Genomic DNA, 20,772 nt, shown 5'->3' with positions numbered 1-20,772 from the left:
AACGTAAAGTTCACAGAGTGAGTGAGAAGTGACAGCTACTCTGACGACAACAACTCATAACTGAAAGACCACGAGGACGTTGTTTTGGTTATTTGACATGTCGCGCCGTAGTTTCCCTTTGCTTAACCAGATGGCAGCACCTACGCCGCCTACGCCGGCCAAAATTTCGGCTACTTGCTCGCATGAGTTGGTGGCGCAAGCGATAATATGACGTATTTTCGTTTTTTTATAATTTCTTCCGCCGCATTCAACCAGCAAACGCATAGCCTTTAAGATTTACGTTATTGTAAAGGTAGTCATCCTATGGGGCGTGGGTTTGGACACTACATAATGTGTGCCGGAAAAACTCGCTGCGTTCGGAAGGGAGGATGTCAGGAGAACATCGCACGAAAATAAACCGTCCACGCTATCACGAAACCTTGCGCCTCGACGTCCAACACGCCGCGCCGAGCTTTTCCATGATGGACCGCACGCGATCCACAGTAACCGAAATCTGTGACGGAGCTCGCAAGCGAATCACTGAGACAAGCGTGGTGAATGGATTAAAAGAAAATGAAAAGGAAGGTAATTTAATGTCGTCAGAAGAGAGAAGCATGCAAAGTTTCAAGCGCTTGGAGCGAAGTATGATTTAGTTTAGCTCTACCATATTGAAGTTCATGCAGAAGCAATGCCTTGGCGGAAGGCTTTCAAAGTGAAATCGCAAATGTCGGTATTTTGCTTTACTTGCTTCTGCTGCATGACGATGCACGGGACTTCAGAGGTCTGTTATAACGTGCTAGTATTTCTCCATACATTATATTAAAGACAACGCGCTCTATTTTGTCAACGCTAGGATTTCAAATGACTTCAAGCTATGACGCAAAGAACGTTAACAAGTACCATAGATTACCATAGACATGTACAATGTAATAAATGACATTATTATAACCTTTTAGTTTAAGTTAATAATTATATTTATATTCTCGCAGTGACGCAGTGGTTACAATCATATTGCTCTGAATAGTGTATTCGAAAGGTCGTCCCCGAGCGTTCCGGCAGAGCCTCAAGATCGCACGAAACCGTTTTTTAAAATAATTTTGAAGCTTTACTATAAAAGTAAGTTGATATGTAATATAAATAATCAGGCTTTATTATTGCAATTGGAGTCTGTTTCTACTTGCAATAAAGTCGTCACTGCCTATCAAATCTTTAAAGCGCTGCTCCGCTACCCTGTAGCTACCACCACTCGAATGGGCGGCGCCTTATGAGCGTAGGTATTTCATTACTGACGCACAAGGGAACGCACCCCGTTGGATTCCCTGTGCGTTGTTTGTGTGTGTGTGTGTGGTTGGGAACAACCGTGGTGTTGTCGCACAATGTGAGGTCGCAAACGGTGGTCGCATCCTCGTGCGTTTGTGTGGGAAGAAGTCTCGCCTTGCAGCTGGCGGTCGTTCATCTGAGAAAATCCACCGTATAAGCAAAGCTACGCGAAGCTTCTGGTGCGGTCGCCCAGCTGAGGGGAGGACGCCAAAATGTCCGGCACCGATTCTGGCATTGAGACTGGAAGCGAAAGCAACGGCAGCACGTCGATGTCGGTCGGTTCTCCGCCCAGGCTGAACGCCGACAACGTAAGATCGTGGCGCCAGTCATCTAGAACCATTTCTAAGCTGGTAGCGTGCCGCTCCGTCAGAGCGCTGGGCACGGTCAATTGTGCTTGCGCCTGCGTGTTATGCAAGCAGCCAGGTGTTGTGCTTCATGTAAATTGTCCACCGATCGGCTTCAATTTATTTATTTTTTTATTTTTGACGCGATCCATTGCGTGCGCACTTGGATTTGTAATACAGTGGAGACCGCACGTGTCTCTCTCTCTCCCCCCCCCCTCCTTTTCTCTCGCTTTTGCGTCCCAAATGTTAGTTGCGCATCGAAATTTGGAAGTTTATTTCACGGTTGTGATTCATTACATAAGCCCTTCACGTTTATTGTAGCGTTTGCTGATGCGAAACGCGCGCACACGCACACAAACACCAATTCTCCCTCGTTAACTGGGCAACTTTCTTGCATTAGTATAGTAGTACTCTAGATCAGTAGCTTTTCGATGGTAGCGCATTACAATCTTATTGGTGTCTTTAATTGTACTACGTATATGTCGATCAGTTTGGGGGTCAGCCTAATCACAAAGTACTTGTTGCCCATCGGTTGGTGAAGTTCATATTTATTAGTTCATATTTGACGAACATGTGCATAGAGCACGCGTCCACGCTAAAATATTTGGCCGTCCATTTAACTTCAAATCTTACATGGAATGATCACACTGATGAAATAATTTCGAAAGCAAATAAAACACTTGGATCCGTTAGGCGAAATTTGTATTTAGCAAACCAATCAACTAAGCTATTAGCTTACACAGCTCTAGTTCGTTCAAAGATGGAATAGGCTTCCATAATATGGAATCCAAATCAGACATACTTAATAAACAAACTTGAATCTTTACAAAGTGAGGCACGTTTCATCACTGAAACCTACTCTAGAACATCCAGCATCACAGCTATCCAATAACTTCAATTACCCTCTCTAGAAAAACGACGACTGTTAGCACTGCTTTCCCACTTCCACAGATTGTGTCATACCCCATCATCCTTTACAGCATCCCATATCAAGCCCCCGCAAAGAATTTTCCACTGCCTCGACCATCCCTTCAAAGTGTGTCACATGTCAGCGCATACAAGTCTCCTTCGACGGTCACCACTCTTTCTTGCTATTTATCACTGGAACAATCTGCCAAATGAAATTGCTTCTATGCATGATCATGACTCATTTGTAAGTCATTTGAAGCACAGTTTATATACACGTCGAGTAAAAACAGAATTTTGTGCCTTTGATGCATCGTAAGTGCATCCACATGCTTCGTACCGAGTGTTTTTTTTTTTTTCCATCATGTATGCATTTCTTTTTATTTCTTTTTTTTTCTCTTGTTGTATTAGGTGATCTATACTACGGTGTTCTATATTGCGTTTCTCCCCAAATTGTGTTTGAAATATCTTGTTGTTGAACCCCCCCCTATGTAATGCCCATAAGGGCCTTTAGGGTACCTGAAAAAAAAAAAGTTTTGTCAGTAGTGATGACAGATATGTCGGTGTGAAAATGCATGCTCTCGAAATAACAAAGAAGCAAATAGCTATGCAAAACACCTTTCTAGCAGAAGTGAGGAATTAAGACAGGCTGAACACTACGATCCCAGCAGCATTTTAGAAACATGCAATTACAAATACTGCACAAATTTCAAGTTTTTCCATTGCTCCTGTGCACCACTTCCTTAGCTTTCTTCTACCCCTCCCCCCCCAATTACACCCCATGTTGTGATAAATGCATTGGTGTTCCAGTCAAGAATGTCCCAAACTTTCTTAGGAGGGCTGTGCAACATAAATGTGGCCGACGAGTTCATCTTTAGTTGCCCATGGACAAGGTGGTTCTGTGGTGCGTTGGATCCTGCAATCGGTGTGCCGCTGTATCTTGAGAAAACTGCAATTTTGCCGCCAAACACACTGCACGACATTAAGCATTGCTGGCATCAAGTGCACTAAAATGAAAATTATGTGGCAGCACGGGATGATTTTTTGGGAATGTACAAGAAAGGTACACGACCACAGGTAACCGATTCATTAACCCTTTAAGATGGCCCATATAAGTACTCGGGACAAAAAAATCATTTTCTATATTAACATGCAAAACACATATAAAGTAAGCATATCAATGAAAAGAAAAATATATTTTGCAGAAACTTTTTCAGCAATAGGAGGCAAACGCCAGGCAGAAAACTGGAAGTGGGCTTCACGCCAAGTCACCTTTGGCTTCGTTTTGGAATTTGTATAAACATCTCTCGTCTATGGTTCACATTTCATTTTCTTTACATCACGTGTGTGACACTAGAGAGCTTGCATCGGTCCATGTGCTTTCAAAAGAAAGCGAGTCGTGTGTCAAACTACCTACTCCTCGCCCTGTGTTCCCACTCTAAACCAACAAATGATGCTTACTGCCTGTCATTCAGTGTTGGCCGAAGGCATTTAGCCAGCAAGTTTGTACTCAGTACAAAAACTCTGCAAGAAATTTTTTTTTTCTTGTACGTTCCCTGCAGGCAACATTCATCAACAAAGGGTTAAGTTGCCTACGGTGCACATTTTATCTTTATTATTATTACTTTTTCATTGTTCCCCGTATGGTAAAAACTGCATTGAGCAGTGGGCACTGCCGTCGGTTGTTGAGATTTGAACCGACGAATCAAGTTGATCTGCTGTTTATGCATGTAATGCAGCACATTTTGGAATAATTGCTCATGGTTGCTTACGTGTGAGAATGTACTGAGGACGTACATTTGGGAACTCGCATTGCACAAGCAGTCTGCTTAGGCAAGGCTTTTTCGCTGTGGAATGCGGCAGTAGGTGCCTCTTGTGACGAACGATAACTCGAAAACAGCTATAATCTGGTGAAAAACAGTTACCAGCAAAAAACAAAGTAATGTAAGCAATACAGTAGAAACAAGTAATGAACCAGTTATTTAAAGCATCCTGACACTTGTCAATAGTTTTTCTAGGGCTTTTAGAGGCTCTGGACCTTAATTTAATAAAAAAAAGAATATGAACAGTCAAAAATGCCATGTCAGTCATGTCGAGCATCCCATTCCACAATTTCAACCAGAACAGATACCATGTCACGAAACTGTGACAGCCAGCTAAGAAAGGGTTAGGCCTTCTTCACCAGCAGTCCGATTGTGTTGCTTGCAGGACCAGGTCGAGCCGCAGGATGAAGAAGTAGGCGAGCCGTCCGCACCTTTCTTTCGCAGCGTCCAGCCCTTGGCTGTGCAGTGCCTCGGCACCATGGCAACGGAGTCATCGGCCTCGCTGCATGGTCATGACACCATGGAAGACGGCGGCTCGTCTTCGCCGCGTGCTTGGCTTGGCAAGATACGCATGCAGCACAGGCGTGCCTACAGGTGGCGTCACTTACCAGGCAACTGCTCCGCCTTCAGGAACATCATCGGTGAGAGGGGAAGTGGTCACTTGATTGCTCCGTCTTGGGCGTGCAGTTCGACTGGTAACTTTGGAGCACTCTAGTGGCATTACGAAACATAGCAAGCAAGCACAAACATAAATGTGCCACAGAAAACAAAACGAAAAATAAACAGATAGGGGCAATCTCTACTCTCTCAGCTCTTTATTCCATAATGTTGTCACAAAACATATCCATACTAGACACCACCACCCTTGTTCTTTCACACCAATTCTTGGGGGAACAAATGCCCTTAAGCTTTTTTATCTCCCGCGAACGATAGCAGATTAGTATTGAATGACTGAAGCTTAGCCATGACCTGCCGCAAAGTTGTATCCATTTCTGTTTGTGGGGTATAATGTTCAGTACCCGTCAATAATCTCTCTGCGAAGACTTCGTGTCTGCAGTGTTGTATACCTGGTGGATGCAGGTGCCGCTGCATTAAGTATGCACCGACTAAGCCTTCAGCATGTCAATAGTACACGTCAAATATATTTCAACTGGGCCTTGTGCAAGTCTTTTTAGGTACTACTAAATTTGTGCAGGACTGCTTTAAAAGTCCTGTTATAAAAGTAAGCAGAAAATGTAGTAATTACAGTTGAAACTCAATATAAAGAACACGGATGTAACGAAGTGAACCTAAACTGTTTTATCACTGATATCAGCATGTGACATATATATACTTATAAGGAATATCAAAGTTAATGAAAGTATTTCTTTATAAAATGTGATTTTATTATAACGAGTTCCGAATGTAATTGGGTTTAGTGAAATGTACTCTTCCTTTGTTAACTTTAACAAAAGATAAATTTTATTTTTGCTCAGACAGTATCCTTCTTTTTCGTGGGAACATACCAAATAAGTGCCATTCTTGTATGATGCCCGCCTGTGGTGATCAAATTTTTGGCTTACCATGTTTGAACACTGCTTGTGTTGATGTGAAAGTGTCTATGCAATGTCACGGAGGTCAGACCATTGCTTTTCTATATTCTTTTCAGTTATAATTAATTTGATCTTATTCTCGTAAAGTTTGGAAGAAAGTCTGCAGCTCCAAGGCATTAAATCTTGACCCTCACATGCTTCATTCTTAGCCAGAGTGTCAGTGAAGATTGAGTGGCTGTTGTCTTTGTTTCAGGTGAGCGCAAGCTACGCATAGCAGCCATCACAAACCAGATCCCACTAGGTAAGCTTTCACAACGTAGATGGCAGTAGCTATTCTATCGATGGCACTTCTCAGTGTCTGCCCGCGATATAGTGCCCAGAGACAAGTGTTGTGTAGAGTACTGGACCAGTTGGACAATCGTCCACTATCAGAACTGAGAGCTTTAGGTCAGTACTCCCACAGAACATCCACGCTGAAGGCATTACTCGCATTATTAAGGTTCCTGCGGTGTGCGGGGCTTCACGATAGACTGGAAGAATGCCGCCCCCTATCGCGCTGTAGTATACGCGGTTTGTTCCTGCTCGGCTCTATCTCTTTCTATATCCCCCTTCCGCTCTCTTTCTCTTTTTATCACCCTTCCTCCCCCCCCCCCCCCCCCCGTGCAGGGTAGCCAACCGGAACTGCCTCTGGTTAACCTCCCTGCCTTTCTATGCATCCGTTTCTTTCTCTCTCTATCGACGGCACTTTTACTGAGCCAGATTTTTTGCCCTGCATGGAAGCTAGCAATCCCAGCATGCTGGTGCGTCGTCTGCTACCTGGAAAATGGCAGCTATGGAAAGAATGTGTGGGAGGAAACCAGGATCTGGTTTACATGGTTTGAAAAAGCACAGTGTGGAGCACTGTGTTTTGAGTGCTGGTGGTCTATAGTAGTTTGCATAGCATCAGCGAAGGAACACCACAATCCAAACAGTCTTTTCAACAAAGTTCTAACAAGTGAAGTGGGTGCTTCAGAATAGCAATTAAAAAACTGTTATTTGCCATGCGAGGTTTACGGAGATATTTGTGTGCTCTAACCATGATTTTGATGTATTTCACATCATAAACACACTGAGCCAGATTGGTACTGTTTGTAAGAAAAACTTAAAAAATTGTTAGGGATCCAGTGTAGTTCAAGTTCTGCCTGCAAAACCCTACTACAGCTGTCCCTCTCTGCCACTGTGCTTCAAAAAACAAAATATAATAATAATATTAAATAAACGAAGTTAGCTGGAGACCTTCTGGTATTGAAAGAAGTTTGCCTCCGCTACAACATCACTGAAATTAGCTAACATATTTGCCTGGAGCACTTATGCAAATTCTTGAGTTGAACAAGTGGTGTGTAAGCCGCTGCATTCTTGGGTTCGTGCTGGCTACAGTGTCGCATTTTTGCACATTGTTTCCCCCTAAATTTACTAGATGGAACTCTGGTACTTAGTGTCTATAGGGGCTGGAAGTATAGCAGTTCAGCAAGAGTGGGTAGTAGTACATTGACTTGTTTAAACTTTGTCCTTCTGGGCTTCAAACGGCTTTGCGAGCTTTGCTCAAGGATCGTTTCCAACAACATGTATATTGCATTATAAATGAAATTATTTGCAGTTATTTATGCATACGCACAGGGACTTAATAATATGTTGCCATCTTGGGAAATCGGTGTTGTCTAAATCGCACCCCCAAGCGGTGGCTTCCTCCGGGTACAAAAGCCATGCCATGTATTTAGCATCAGAAACAATAGTAGGAGCCAGAAAGACATCATTGTTGCCATGTTATGTACACCACCTGCTTAAAAAGAAAGGCATTGCAATAAGGAATGTCACAAGGCCGTTTGAAGCCACAAGCCTGAAGATTAGACAGATTCAGAGAGATTCAGCTGAATGGTTGAAGCACCAGATTGACCTCTTTGTAATTTTTGTAGGAAAAGCTATGCCATTTGCTATGGCATTTGCTATTGCATTCTTGGGTACCACAGCTTCATTTCTTTTGAACGCCACAGTGCGCCGTCTTCTGGAAACCGGTGTAAACCCGTGTGCTGCCGACGAACGTGCCCGCACTGCTTTGCACTTTGCGGCTTGCAAGGGTCACCTGGAAATAAGTAAGTGGCCGTCTCGACCTTTCTGTTGCTGTTGCAGTGGTCAGTGGTGCTGTTTGTGACACGTTTTGAGCGCTTTGACAGACGCAAAAGAAAGGAACTGATTGCTTTGTGTCTAAATCATGACAGGCGTGTTCCTGAACAGGCGTTCACAAAAATTCAAATCTGAAAGCAGACAAGCATTCTGTACCGAAGGAAAAAAGTGGGATGTACTTATCCCGCTGTCCATTTGGGCCATGTTCATCGAGGAGGGTATTACATGGCCTCATGTCCCAGTTCGGCCTCCTCGTGGCTGCCTGTAAAAGTGATCACAAGCTGCCTGTGTACCCTAATACACCATGCAAGCATGTTTTGCATGTTTTAATTGTATTTATTGCGGATGCTTTGTACCAGCGTTTTCATTCAGGGATTCCCCGTATCACAATAGCTACTGGAAAACAGTTTTGCGTCTAGAAAGGCGTCAAAGGCTACGCATTTCTCATGTGTAGCACTGTGATGTGTGGGCGAGGCTAGAAATTGAATTATCTGTTGTTGGTAGGTGTGGGCATGGCAAATTGTGATGCCTAATGCGACCAAAATTTTAAAAACTCAGAGCTATCGTGGAAATGTATCTCTGGGAGTTTTTAAGGAATCAAGGTGGGAAATAAATCGGCTTGGGCTTTTACTGTGCCTTTATTGAAGTGCAAGAAATAAATTTTGATCAAGAGATTCTTCACTTGTCTCTGTAGTTGCTCGAATAAAGGGCAAAGAAGATAGCTAAATACTATGACAAAAAACGAAAACAAAGTAAACAATCATCACAGTCATTCCACCTTGTCGATTGATATGGAAAGAAACGAACCAAAAATATTCCAGAGAAGTTCAGAAGCATATCCACTTAGGAAGGTTCAATAGACGACATGCAAAACCTGCAGGTGCACTTCTCCACACACCTTCTTTGAGGCAACCAAGATGGCGGACCTCGGGCTAAAATCGTAATTGAAGTATCAACACGTGGGTCAGTGACATCACTCCTGCCACCGTCAGTTCCCTGCACTGTCCGAGGTTTCAAAACGTGTTTTCTTGGAACACAACCATCTTTGTGAGGGAAAGTTAGCTTTGTGAGAAAGCCTACGTGTGGACTTGTGCACCTTGTTGGTTGCAGTTATTTCAATGCCATGGGACGGTGATGTTGCCCTGACAAGTGGGACAGTATGTCACACTGTCCAGCAAAGGGTTAATACTAGGCTTTTGTAGTCTCTTTCTACTCCTTCTTCGTGCTGGCTGTCTTGCTGAGTAAATGCAGTGGTTGGGGGGCCCTTGCCAAAGCTCTCGCTCAGTAGAAAAATCAAATTACGCAGATATCCAATGCACATATCGGAATTTGTGTGAAGCGAAGGTTTCGTAAAGCGGTTAAGTTATCACTGTAAAACTGTTTTATCTTCTGCACAGTCTTCTGCAGCTTAGCAATTACATGCCTGTCCGACAGGATGTCAATATGCAGAGACCACCACCACCACGTGACCACGGATTACACTGTCTCCAGGATTGGCCCGATTTGCTATTGCGCTATTTTCAGGATCGGTTCGCCTTGTTTGGTGTGAAACTGACCGAGCGCAGACGCCAAACCCTAGGAAATAAGGCATAGAAAACTTTGCTTTAGGAAATAAGTAACTCAATTAGTCAATCAACTCTCTATTTTCATCTTATGCATGCAACATACTACAGGGAAAAAATGGCGTCAGGAGAAAAAGCTGCTGTATCGCAGCTTGGCTGATAACCTAACTCCTGCCACTCAAAAGAATTATGTGGTATGAATTAATTGCAGTGAGGATATTGAGAAACCGCTCTTCGTTTCATTGCGTCATTGCACAGAAAACAATGCCGGCCACCGACACATCCCTAGGGGTAGTACAGACGGGGCTACATATAAGCCGGTACATTGTACGAGTGTGGTCCTGCGTTTGAGCTAATCGGCGGGACAGCGGCAGCTACAGTTGTCAATGTCTGAAACAATTGGTTAAGAAAGCTTCATTTTAAATCTGTTTGTCCAATGGCGGCACTTGAATGATGGTCCCGTAGTGCCATAGCCCAGTGCTCTGCACGCTCAGCCACTCGCTCATTCATGGCACGGGTGAATGACAAGCTTACCACTCTCATTTCCTCGTGGCTTTGCAGTGCATTCAGGATCAGCCAAGCTTAGCCAGTGCGTTACCTTCACGATCAGTTTGCATTGTAACAGAACAAGCTGCGGCATTTGTTTGCTGGAGTAAAAGAAACCGGTCGCTGTGCCACCGTTGTCTCTGCCGTTCCACCGTCGCCGTCAAGCCATCCTCATCATTCTCGAACCATCGTTATTGTTGTTCCATCAAATCGGCACTACAGCTTGAGAAAATGCTTTGCAAGTGTGATCACTGCCTTTGGTGAAGCATTGTGTGCACATGGCTGCTGTAGTGATGTTACAAGTCGCTGACGATCCAAACCTCGCTTCATGTTTTCTGCAGTCAAAATGCTCCTGGAGCACGGCGCCGACCCAAACCAGAGGGACATCGTTGGCAACACTCCACTCCACCTTGGTGAGAACTGTTGGCTAATTAACCCCGTAAACTCGGTGCAACAGCTGCACTTGTGCACCATATGTGCTCGATTTTAACGTGCTCTCGATTGGAACGGGCACCTAATTTTCATGGCCAAGAAGTGAAAAATGCAGTGGCCTGGACTGTTTGCTTACCGAAGCGTCTTGTATTTTGTGCTGGCCATGCCGCATTTCTTAAATGCCTTAGAGACGACGGCAGCCTGACAAACTTGTGGAGCTGGCGTAGCAGCTCTTGCAGCTTCTAAAGGCTGTTGCCAACAATTGTATTGCATTGGATTACGGCAGTCTTAAATGCCAATGATGATGGCTCTTCTCTGTGGCAGTTTTGCTTTCATAGTCAATCCTAGCGTGCAACTTTTTAGTAATTTTTTTCAGGAAAAAGAAGTGTGCGTTAGAATCAGGTAAACACTGTAATAGGCACAGTTCATCTTTAAGTGTTAACACACGAGGAAGTCATACCCTGATCTACATGTGCAGAGTCCATATCATGAACATGATCTTCGAGTCTGTTGTAATTCAGATCCATTGTTCATCAGAATTGCCCCAACCACTCTTAACTGCCGCAAGTGACGCGGTTCCTGTATTTATTCACAATAGTCGGGGAAGCAAGTCTGCTTTCCAAGCAGCACACCTTTATTTTTCTTAATTTCTTTAGGGATCGGCAACCAACCAAAATGTTTAAGATTATGATGGAAATGATGTTACAATCAAACATATGCAAATACAAAAAAATATAATTGAACATGAAGTTAGAAGTTTAGAGAGGAATTCGTGACGTTAAATTGGCACAGAATATCATGTATAACTGCATTGTGTAACATTCTACTGTCATACTTAGGTACTAGCATTGGAGCTCCCCAAGTGATCGCAAACTGGTGAATGCAAGTTAAGTTAGCTGTTACTGAATGCTAAACCATGTGCATGCTATATTCAAGCGACAAGACTGGTTGTCGCGAAGTGCGATCTGTCGCTACAACCTGTCACATCGTCGGTTTTTGGCCGCCCAGAAAATTTGGCCTGTCAACCCAGAAGTCTGTGCCATGGCTTCTGCTGGTTACTGTAATTGCATAATAACATGGTAGCACCCAGGCTGCTTGCTTCGATCTGAATTCACCCTTGAAATTTGTCCTTTGGTGTGACAGCAATAAATGGTGAAGTCGCACTTCACTGGGTCTCATGTTTTGTCGTCGTTATTGAGTTCCCTTGTGCATTTTGATGCTGCTAAGCCTAACATGCCACCTAGCCATGAAAGTGTTTTCATCTCTTCCTACCAAATAGCACCAAAGGGTTTAACATCGGCATTGCAGAATGTTTTGTTCACTGTACTCAAGCGTGATACGTAATGGTGGTAAGAAAGGAACTACTACACTCAAGTTAAAACTTTGATCTCACAGCATATTGTCAATTTTTATGGCCACACTTCTGTTTAATCCGCCAACAATGCAAATTTGTCGCTAGCTCTTTCAACGATTTTGCATCAACGCCCGAATGAGACAGAGTCAACCCATCGCATCGCTTGTCGCCGTCGCTTGAATATCATGTGCATGTGGTTGCCTCTTAGCGCAACTGTGATCTCTTACATATAAATGCATTAGATATGTCTTATTGCAGTTAAGCCCTTCTCGGTACGTATAACAATGCGTAGAAAGTTCGTGTTTGTAAATGGCACTACTATCGTGGCAATGAGTAGAAAAGCAGGACAGTGGCGCCTGGTGGTGTCACCTGTTATACAGTGGCGTGCGTAAGTGCTTCTGTACACAGGCAAGTTTGGGAGCATTGCATGCGGCCATGTTGCACTGCCTAGTACCACGGAGTAATTGCGAAATAATAAAATAGTGTAGGTGTAAACAGAAATTTGGAGACTGACTTGACATGCAGCACAGTCTAAGGAAAACAGTAAATCAAACGAGATCAAAATTGATCCAGCCATCATACTATGCCTCCCACAAGCGAGGTGGCAGACATTGCTGTACAGCGATGTCCTTCTCCATCTTCCTTAATTCTGCGTTTTTTCAGTTCAGCTGTTCAAAACTCATCTTGGCTACGAAACAACGAGCTCGGTTAGATACTATTCTTATGCAAAACACCTTCACGAAAATGGGTCACGAAGCTCTGGAAGGAGTCAACCCATACTAAATTGAATACTTACTGTCTTTATCAGCAAGCAGCCTCAGGGTCTCTGCTTTTTAAATTGGCAGAGTTAGGAATCTTTCTCATTCACGGCACATGCTCTTGTGCGATCCTAGAAGGTTGAAGGCTATATGTTGTGAAACATGCTGGAAAACGTTTCACAAAGTGGGTCACCGGGCAGCCTAAATAATGTTGTATTGGTTTGGCAAGCTTCGTGATCATCCCTGGCAGCTATGTACACCAAAGCATTAATTTTCAAGGGTGAAAGACCGCACCAGCATTGCAAAAGTGTTGTTGCACTCCGCATACCAAGACACGCATTCGTGACCCACGTTGGGTTTGCACGAACCGTAAGCTGCGCGTACACCATGACGAGTCATACCAATTTCTAAAAGCTGCAGCTGCGCTCTCTCTGCTAATGGTGACATTAAATGCATCCTGGAATACAATCTAGACTGCACGAACCTGCTGCAGTACAGAGAGACGTGGGAATAGGGCGCATCACTTACGGTCTCCAAAATAAACGGTACCTGTGCAATATCTGAAACATCTAACATGGGTAGTCGACGAGTCAGTGACAAAGGCAGAGGTTTGCTTTGCTGTCTCATTATTTGCCGACATGGTGGGGGATTGCACCAAGCGTTGACGACTTCTTCTGTCTGATGTGATACGACCAGTGTCTCGATCGATCCTTTTGATAATAGCCTGCCTTTCTCCCTGTAGGACGCAGAGGCGACTTGCCCTTTGCTTTTTGTGCATGTGTCCATTTTCGAACGTTCACTTTTGAAAATGAGTGTCGATTCGCTAGTGACGATCACGGTGTAAGCGAGAAAGAAATGGCGGCCCAAACGCAATTTTCGAAGCGGGCGAGCATTCCTCCGTCAGCGTCGATGCACCAGTTGCCGTAGCAACAGCAATGAGAAGGTGTCCCTCGGCGGCTTCTTTTCACTAGTAATAATTGACCAATACCTTAATTAAGAGGAAGTGTAAGCCTCTCGGCCAGCTTTGATTTCCTTACTAAAATGCATGTAAAGTGCAGAAATGCTCTCATGGGACAACTGATTAACCGACTTGAATTACTTGAGAAGGAAAGCAATCTTCAAGAGTTAAAAAGGAATTATAGCATAAATTGAAAATCGACTTCCTACAGTAGTTGCCAGATTTTAATGTTTTCTTTTAAAGCGGCCCCGATCTACTTTTTATCGAAGCCGAAAAATGCATTTGAAGTTAAATTAGACTATCTCAGAAATACTTTGCCGCAAAATGTTGTTCAATGCGTGCAGCAGAAGCAGAGTTATTGGCAGTCAAACATGGCATTTACAGTGCTTCCACTCCTCCTTCAATGATTTGCACTGCGAAGGCTACGGCGGAGCGGCATGTGCCCCACAACACTCCGCCTACTGAACGTCATCCTGGCGTGCAGTTCAAATTTGATTTTGTATGTTCATGTAGAAACCACTATTTCTGATTTTGGTGCTTACAACATGCCAACCGTGCCAAACGCGGTTGTCCTCAGCAAGCTGCAATGCATTCAGCAAGTGAACTCATCGCGGCGCCCTGCGGTGGCCACAGTGTCTATGCTATGTAGCATACCTCAGCTACGCGAAACTGCAGCATTTGCTTTTTGCACGACAGGGCTAGAGTGTGCGCTCATGCTCATATGCTCCAGTCTGGCTGTGCTGTGTGGTGTGGACCGGCTTTGTCCTGCATCAGCTTGGCCGACGAATAGTAGCCACACCAACTTGCGCATTTTGAAGCGTTATCAATAGCTCGATCATTACGAAGTGAACTCTGCCGAGCCGTCTAACCAGGAGCAGTGAAGAGTGGGTATGCTGGCAAGTGTGCGTGTGGTCTGACCTTAAGTTTCACGTGGTTCTAGGCTAGTTGAGTGTCTAAAGCTAGTCGAAATTAGTGAGACCCATCGGCTAAAATACTGATAAGCAGGGTGCCAAAGTTTAATTCCTACATGTCCGGCTGCAGCCGAGCGTGAGCAGAGGACGGTCTGCTTCTTCCAGAAGTTCATAATTATTGTCGAAATTCAAAAGCATATTTTCGCTTACTTCAGCCTGTTTATTAAACCGCATCAATAAATATACACAGTAAATGTAGGAAGAGGTGCACTGATCCAAACATCCTTCTTGATTGATGTCGCTATTGGCCAATAGCAGCCGCGTATGGGTATCTCCTGTATTACGAAATAAAGCATCCAGAAAAGAGTGAGCAGCGCGCTTCTGTTGAAGAGAGAGTGTTTTAGAGAAAGGTGACATCGCGCTCCACTTGTGAGCTCTATGCGCCATGCATGACGGCAAAATTTGGCTGAGATGTTCACAGCAGTGTATGCTATCACCAGACTGTTTCTTCACCAAGTCCACGGGGCGGTTCAGGGCGCCTTTAAATGCAACGGACCTCGTCAAAATCGGTATTAGGGTTGCTGAGAAAAACCATTTCTTCCCTCTCATGTATTTATGTTGGAGGCTCCCAAGATAAACTTCTTCTTAATAAATGGCAATTTTGTGGCAATGAAACACAGTTGGAGTTTCAAAAGAGGACTTTACCAGTGTAAACTGACTTGGCATCCCTTCAGAAAAACAAAAAAGTTTTTTTTCTCTTGCTTGAAAGCTGCATTGCTTTTTGTTTCAGCTGTTTGCACAAGTCATACAGAGGTTATCACGCACCTGCTGAAAGCAGGTAAGTGTTGCCCTGACTTTAAGTTATGCCGGTGTCACACAGGACACTTTAGATCGCAGTCAAGTTTGAACGGGATCCAATTTCTCAATTGTGATTGGCTCCATTGCATAGGCTGCGGAAGGGAGCCAATCGAGACCGAGAAATTCTATCCCGATTGGCCTCTATCGCAATCTAAAGTACCCTGTGTGACTGGTGTATTAAACTTCATTGCAGCAACAAACACAGATGCGGCAAACTGTAGGGCCCAGTGCAGAAAGGTTGCTCATAACTGTGGCCTACTGGCTATGTCAGTGGTTTGATTCATGGTGGCCATGAATCAAACCCATGTATATGTTGTTAAATATTTTGTCCCAAAATATAGAAATCCAGTCATTGTACGAGTAATATACATTATTTGCAGTGGTTATCAAACAGTGCTGCTGTGAGAAAAGATTGCCGATAAAAGCTCCCGAGCCTAGTGCACTGTTTGAATGTTTGAGTTGTAGAGCCAAACCTCGATTTAGAGAACATGAATATAACCAAGTAGATCTGAAGCATGTCTCGCTGATATCAGCATGTAATGAATATATGTGCTTATAATGAGTATCAAACGTAAAGAACGAATTTTCATGTCAGATGCAATCTTGTTACATCGAGGTTCAACTCTATAAACCACATGAACCCAACAGACAATGAAGGCAAGAAAAGTGTGAGGCTAATTAACTGAGTTTTTTTCAATCGAAATGTAGAAGTAAACAAAAAATCAGCAGACTCCACACAAACACGTGGGAAATTGTGATAAAGTTTATTTTTTTTCTTTTTGATGTTTACAGAAATGCCTTCACTCCTGCTTCACTTCTGCGTAGCTCCTCTCTCAATGCATGCCCTGGTCTCATTCTGTTTGCTTCACTTCTTTTTCGACACTAGGCTGCATCTGTTGCTGACTTCTCCTTTTCTTGCCTCTTGGTGTGCTAGTCTGTTCAGGCCTAGTAGCACATAAACATTGCCACATGCCAATTTGCACATACACCCAAGTTGCCCCAAGTTGCCTGTTCGGACACATGGCATGGGCCCAGCGACCCACATCGTCTGTTCGGACGCATATCCAGTGGTCCAAGCTGTACAATCAACAAGACGGCAGCAGCCACAAAGAGAGGGTAAAGAAAAACCAAAGAAATCTTTTTCCTGTGATAAATATGGTTGTTACTGTAAGAAAGAAGTTAAGCCCCTCAGTGCGCCTTTCACTGGATTCTCCTTGCACGGTGTTGCGTAACGTTTCACAGTTAAATTCCTTTTCTTTTTTTACACCAGGAACCGACGTGAACTCGCTGGACAACTCGGGCCGCACACCATTGCACCTGGCCCAGTCCAAGCTGCGCGTCCTGAAGGTGGACGTCTCAAAGTCATCAGAGAATGTCAAGCAGGAAGTCATGAATGTAATGGCCACCTCCCGTCCTTCTTTCTTTCCATCTTTAGTTGCAAGATATTGTAATCGCAGAGGCCACAACACGGGCTCGGTTAACCTTAGCGTGTGGGACCAGAGCTCCAAGGTGGACATTCCATGAGGTACACCGCAACTCCACCAGTTGTGAAGCAATTGCAAGATAGTGTTCCAAGGAGACCCTCGCAACACTATTAGCATAGTTCTATCGGCATAGTATAGTTCTAAAGCATAGTTCTATAATAGTAATAATAATAGTAATAATAATAATGATAACAACAACAACATAGTAATAGCATAACAGCCTAGTTCTCCAGCATAGTTCTGATGTAATGCTCGGTCCTAGGGATAGCATAGCATTGACCTATGCGCCTGCAGCTTGGTCAGGTTGATCACAGGAGATGGAACCCCGTGCAGAGACAAGCAATGTAAAACAAGACATTTAATTACATCGTTACTTAAAGAGCAGTCGGCTCGACAAACTGCTTGTGAATAGAACACGAAGGCTCTCTGTCGGGCAAAGGGACTGTGTCGGCGAGGGGTACTGCTTTCTATAGCTTTCTGGGAACGCTTTCACCCAGAAGAGGGAAGTAATCACGAGCTGCAGCACGCGCACATGTCATGTCTGGGCATCCGGTTGCTGATGTCACAAATGCATGGCGTCAGAATTCAACGATTCCTTGCTTACCCTTTCTAGTCCAATGATTCGGTGTGTGTCAGCGATGCTCATTACAGACACAATTCGCTGAGTTGTGCCACGGGAAAATATAGCTCTGCCCGAAATTTCACAAATGTCCATGCGTTGCATCAACGCCGAGTTTACATCTCAGCACTCTTTTTCGGAGCCTGGTGCATATCACCTGCCTCACATGGCACAAGAATGGTCTTCAACTAATCTGTGCCCGTATTTCGCACCATTACGATTGTGAATTAAGATGCTTGAAAAATCGCATGCTGCTTACATCATCTCAAGTTTTGGGCAGTTCGTGAGAAAAACCTTCGATTCATTGTCAAAAACTGCGGTAGGATATTTTTTTCCCCTGCCTTTTGCCGTTCAGGTGCATGTATAATATAAGAATTTCACCTCGTTGAAAAAATGTGGGCAAGGAAGGGGCCAGCATCCCATTGCAGTTTGGATGTTTAGAATCAGCGTAACACAAAACTGTGGCAACTGGCCAAAGATAGGCCAAGAATAAAATTAGGGCGTCTGATTCGGACACAACGTGTGATACACGAAGCAGACTGTTTCGTCGTTTAGAATAAGTGAGTCGGTGTTGAGGGGGCACAAATTTGCATGGCACGGGCTATAGCAGCGAGGAACAAAGACTGACGCAAGGCTTGGCGAGCAGAGCAGTTTGTCCCGCAGTTGTCTTGGCTCGGCTGTAGGTCAAGGCAGCGACTGTTGCTCGGGCAAGTCTCCCGGACCGCGAGCCGTATCTTCATTCCAGCGAAACTCCTCAAAGCGGTGCAGCCGCCAAAATCCACCCCCGCTTCCCGTTTTGTCGCAGGTGATAGAAATGCTGCAAGTCTACCTCCAGCGTAGCGGCAAGCCGGCGGAGAGCGACCTGCTGGGCACCTTTTCTACCAGACTGCGCCTGCACCAGACGCGGCAGGAGGCAAGTTGCTCCTTGTTTGTGTTTTCAGTAAGGTTACAGCGAACTGGAATACACCGGCAGCGTGCCGAACGATGCATGCCGCGTCCAATCGCAACGTTCGTGCGAGGTGGTGCTCATGGCGGCAGTGTTGACATCACTCACTGTTGAATGCGTCTAGCAAACCGTGGCTGGTCCCAAGCACGCATCTGGTCAGATGCCAGACGGGTGACCCAGCTCAATGAGCTTGGAGTGATAAAGCATTATTTATTTATGAGGTAATAGGTTGATTAGCAGTCAAGAAAATAAAGGTCGTGGTTCCTCTCCACCCCCCCCCCCCCCCACTTTTTTATTTCGTGCCAAAACCCTAGTGCCAGTATGTCAGTGTGACTTACGGATTTCAAAGTATGTTTTAGCATTTGAGCCGTTGTGGCTCATTAAATGTTTCTGAATCTTGCCAAGTATTTGCCTCACTTAAAATTAAATGTAGCCAACCTTTACCACCAAAAAGAAAGACTTGCCACTTCATTAACTGTGTTCCATAACTGATTACAAACCTTACTTTCATGAGAACTTAGTGTATGTAAAGTTGTAACTTCTTTCGTTGTTTGTTTACAAAGAAGGAAGTAATTCATGAAATAATAGTAAAAAATTTAATTCACTTGCCAGTAGCTTTGTCTGCATTTAACAGCAGATTACCCGACTCTCTCAGCAAGTGAGCTTAAATGTGACATGGCCTGTAAACGAGATGTAGTACCGCATGATGCACTGCAGTGTCAATATATTTACAAACCTTACAGCGTGAGCTATAAGTCTAAGTCCTACATTCTTGCTTGCAGGTCGACAATGACGTACAAGATCTGCTGTCCAGCTTAGCACACCTAAGCCTTCACAAGACCTGAGCAGAGACGTTTCGGTGAAACTTGCAGCAAGACAACTGCCATGGGACAAGACGTTAAAAAAAAAAAAAGAGTACATAGAAAACGTGAAGACTGTTCACATTGCTCCATCAGTTTCTCAGGAAGTTATTCATTTGTCGATACATGCTTGTGACAGCTGAACTGCGGGGGAGGGGCACGAAGACGAGCATCCAGCTTTGTTGTTTTTTGTTTGTTTTTTTACAAGAACAGTTCCCAAATGCTGGAACCGTACATCTGCCAGAACTGCCTCCCAGCTGTGGTGTGCAAAGACATGTTGTGCAATGTGTTTTCATAGTTTGTTTTTTGCTCATTTGGTGCATTAAACATGTTTAAAACCGCATTGTGTTAATCTCGATCACGACCACACCAGTACAGTGAAACCTCATTGCTACAAACAACACTATAACGAACTTTTCAGAAATCCCCTGCTGACTTATGGTTTCAGTGTCAAAATATTTCAGTACTACTAACTTCAGAATAACGATCGTTATTCAGTTTCCGTGTCTTGTGAACAATGCCTCAGTACTACAAACTAGATTCCGAAATCTGGGCATTCTTAGATTTCCGTGTACTCTTCATGGTAGGTGAAAAAGTAGGCTGGCAGACGACAAACCACTATACGGGTTTGAAAAGCCTGAGATGCCGCTTAATAAAAAAATGGGGGGATAGAATCTTTTGGGGGGATCTATTGTGGAGGCAACGATGCATCGGGTTTTACAAGTGCATGGTCTGCCCAGGCAAGCATTGCCTAGCAACGGAGGCGCGTATCTTCCTACTTTCTGCACACGCCTCTTGCGCAATACTTTTCTGTGGCTATACCAGCTACGTGCTCGGAGAAATGTAACCTCTGTATTCGCAAGGATGCTGCACAGTTGCACTTTCCGGACGGTGTCGTTTACGTGTGCTTTTGCTTTGGAATAGTTCAGGTGTCTGCCTCAAGTGAGACAGCTGGGCTGTCCATGGCAAGGAATGTGAATAACAAATGAACAAAAACATTTCGCTTTGGGGAGACGTGGAGCTTCTTTTTTGTCAGCAATTCTATCAGCATCAGCATCTGCTTTGCACACGTAATTCTTATTACATGGTGCTTCAGTAGTGCATGGTGGCGGAATCTATGAAAATAGCGACAGAGTGGGCCAAGAGTCAACAGTAACATTTTCGTGGATAGCCCAACTGGTGACAACTTATGAACTGATGGGTGGGTTGGTGGGCGGCAAGGATAATTTTGGGGCCTTCACTATAATGACCATTGAGAATAACAAAATTTCGGTGGTCCCGCGTGATTCGTTATAATGAGATTTTACTGTATGCTGTGTGCGAACGTGACCTTGTTACTGCAACTGTTCATGATATTTGCATCCAAATAATATGTTGCATGTCATACACAATGTGGTTAATGTAGGTATCGTAGGCTGTC

At 44.2% G+C, this 20,772-nt stretch overlaps 1 protein-coding gene across 2 annotated transcripts; it reads left to right on the top strand.

The window, feature by feature from the left end:
• The first annotated feature begins 1,277 nt into the window (after nucleotides 1–1,277).
• Nucleotides 1,278–19,695, top strand: LOC142589747 (ankyrin repeat domain-containing protein 54-like). 2 transcript variants are annotated; one of them, XM_075701325.1, is made up of 9 exons: nucleotides 1,279–1,607; nucleotides 4,758–5,013; nucleotides 6,158–6,205; nucleotides 7,935–8,033; nucleotides 10,514–10,585; nucleotides 15,376–15,423; nucleotides 16,714–16,838; nucleotides 18,352–18,459; nucleotides 19,275–19,695. In XM_075701325.1, the coding sequence occupies exons 1-9, from the start codon at nucleotides 1,512–1,514 to the stop codon at nucleotides 19,335–19,337; spliced, it is 915 nt and encodes a 304-aa protein (XP_075557440.1). In that variant the 5' UTR covers nucleotides 1,279–1,511; the 3' UTR covers nucleotides 19,338–19,695. The 2 variants fall into 2 exon arrangements, with proteins under 2 accessions (XP_075557441.1, XP_075557440.1); XM_075701326.1 differs by lacking the exon at nucleotides 15,376–15,423 and having other exon boundaries at nucleotides 1,278–1,607.
• The last annotated feature ends 1,077 nt before the right edge of the window (nucleotides 19,696–20,772 follow it).

Source organism: Dermacentor variabilis, chromosome 8, assembly GCF_050947875.1.
Source record: "Dermacentor variabilis isolate Ectoservices chromosome 8, ASM5094787v1, whole genome shotgun sequence".
Lineage (NCBI taxonomy): Eukaryota > Metazoa > Arthropoda > Arachnida > Ixodida > Ixodidae > Dermacentor > Dermacentor variabilis.
The sequence above is the reverse complement of the archived record's forward strand: the minus strand, read 5'-3'. Positions and strand labels throughout refer to the sequence as shown.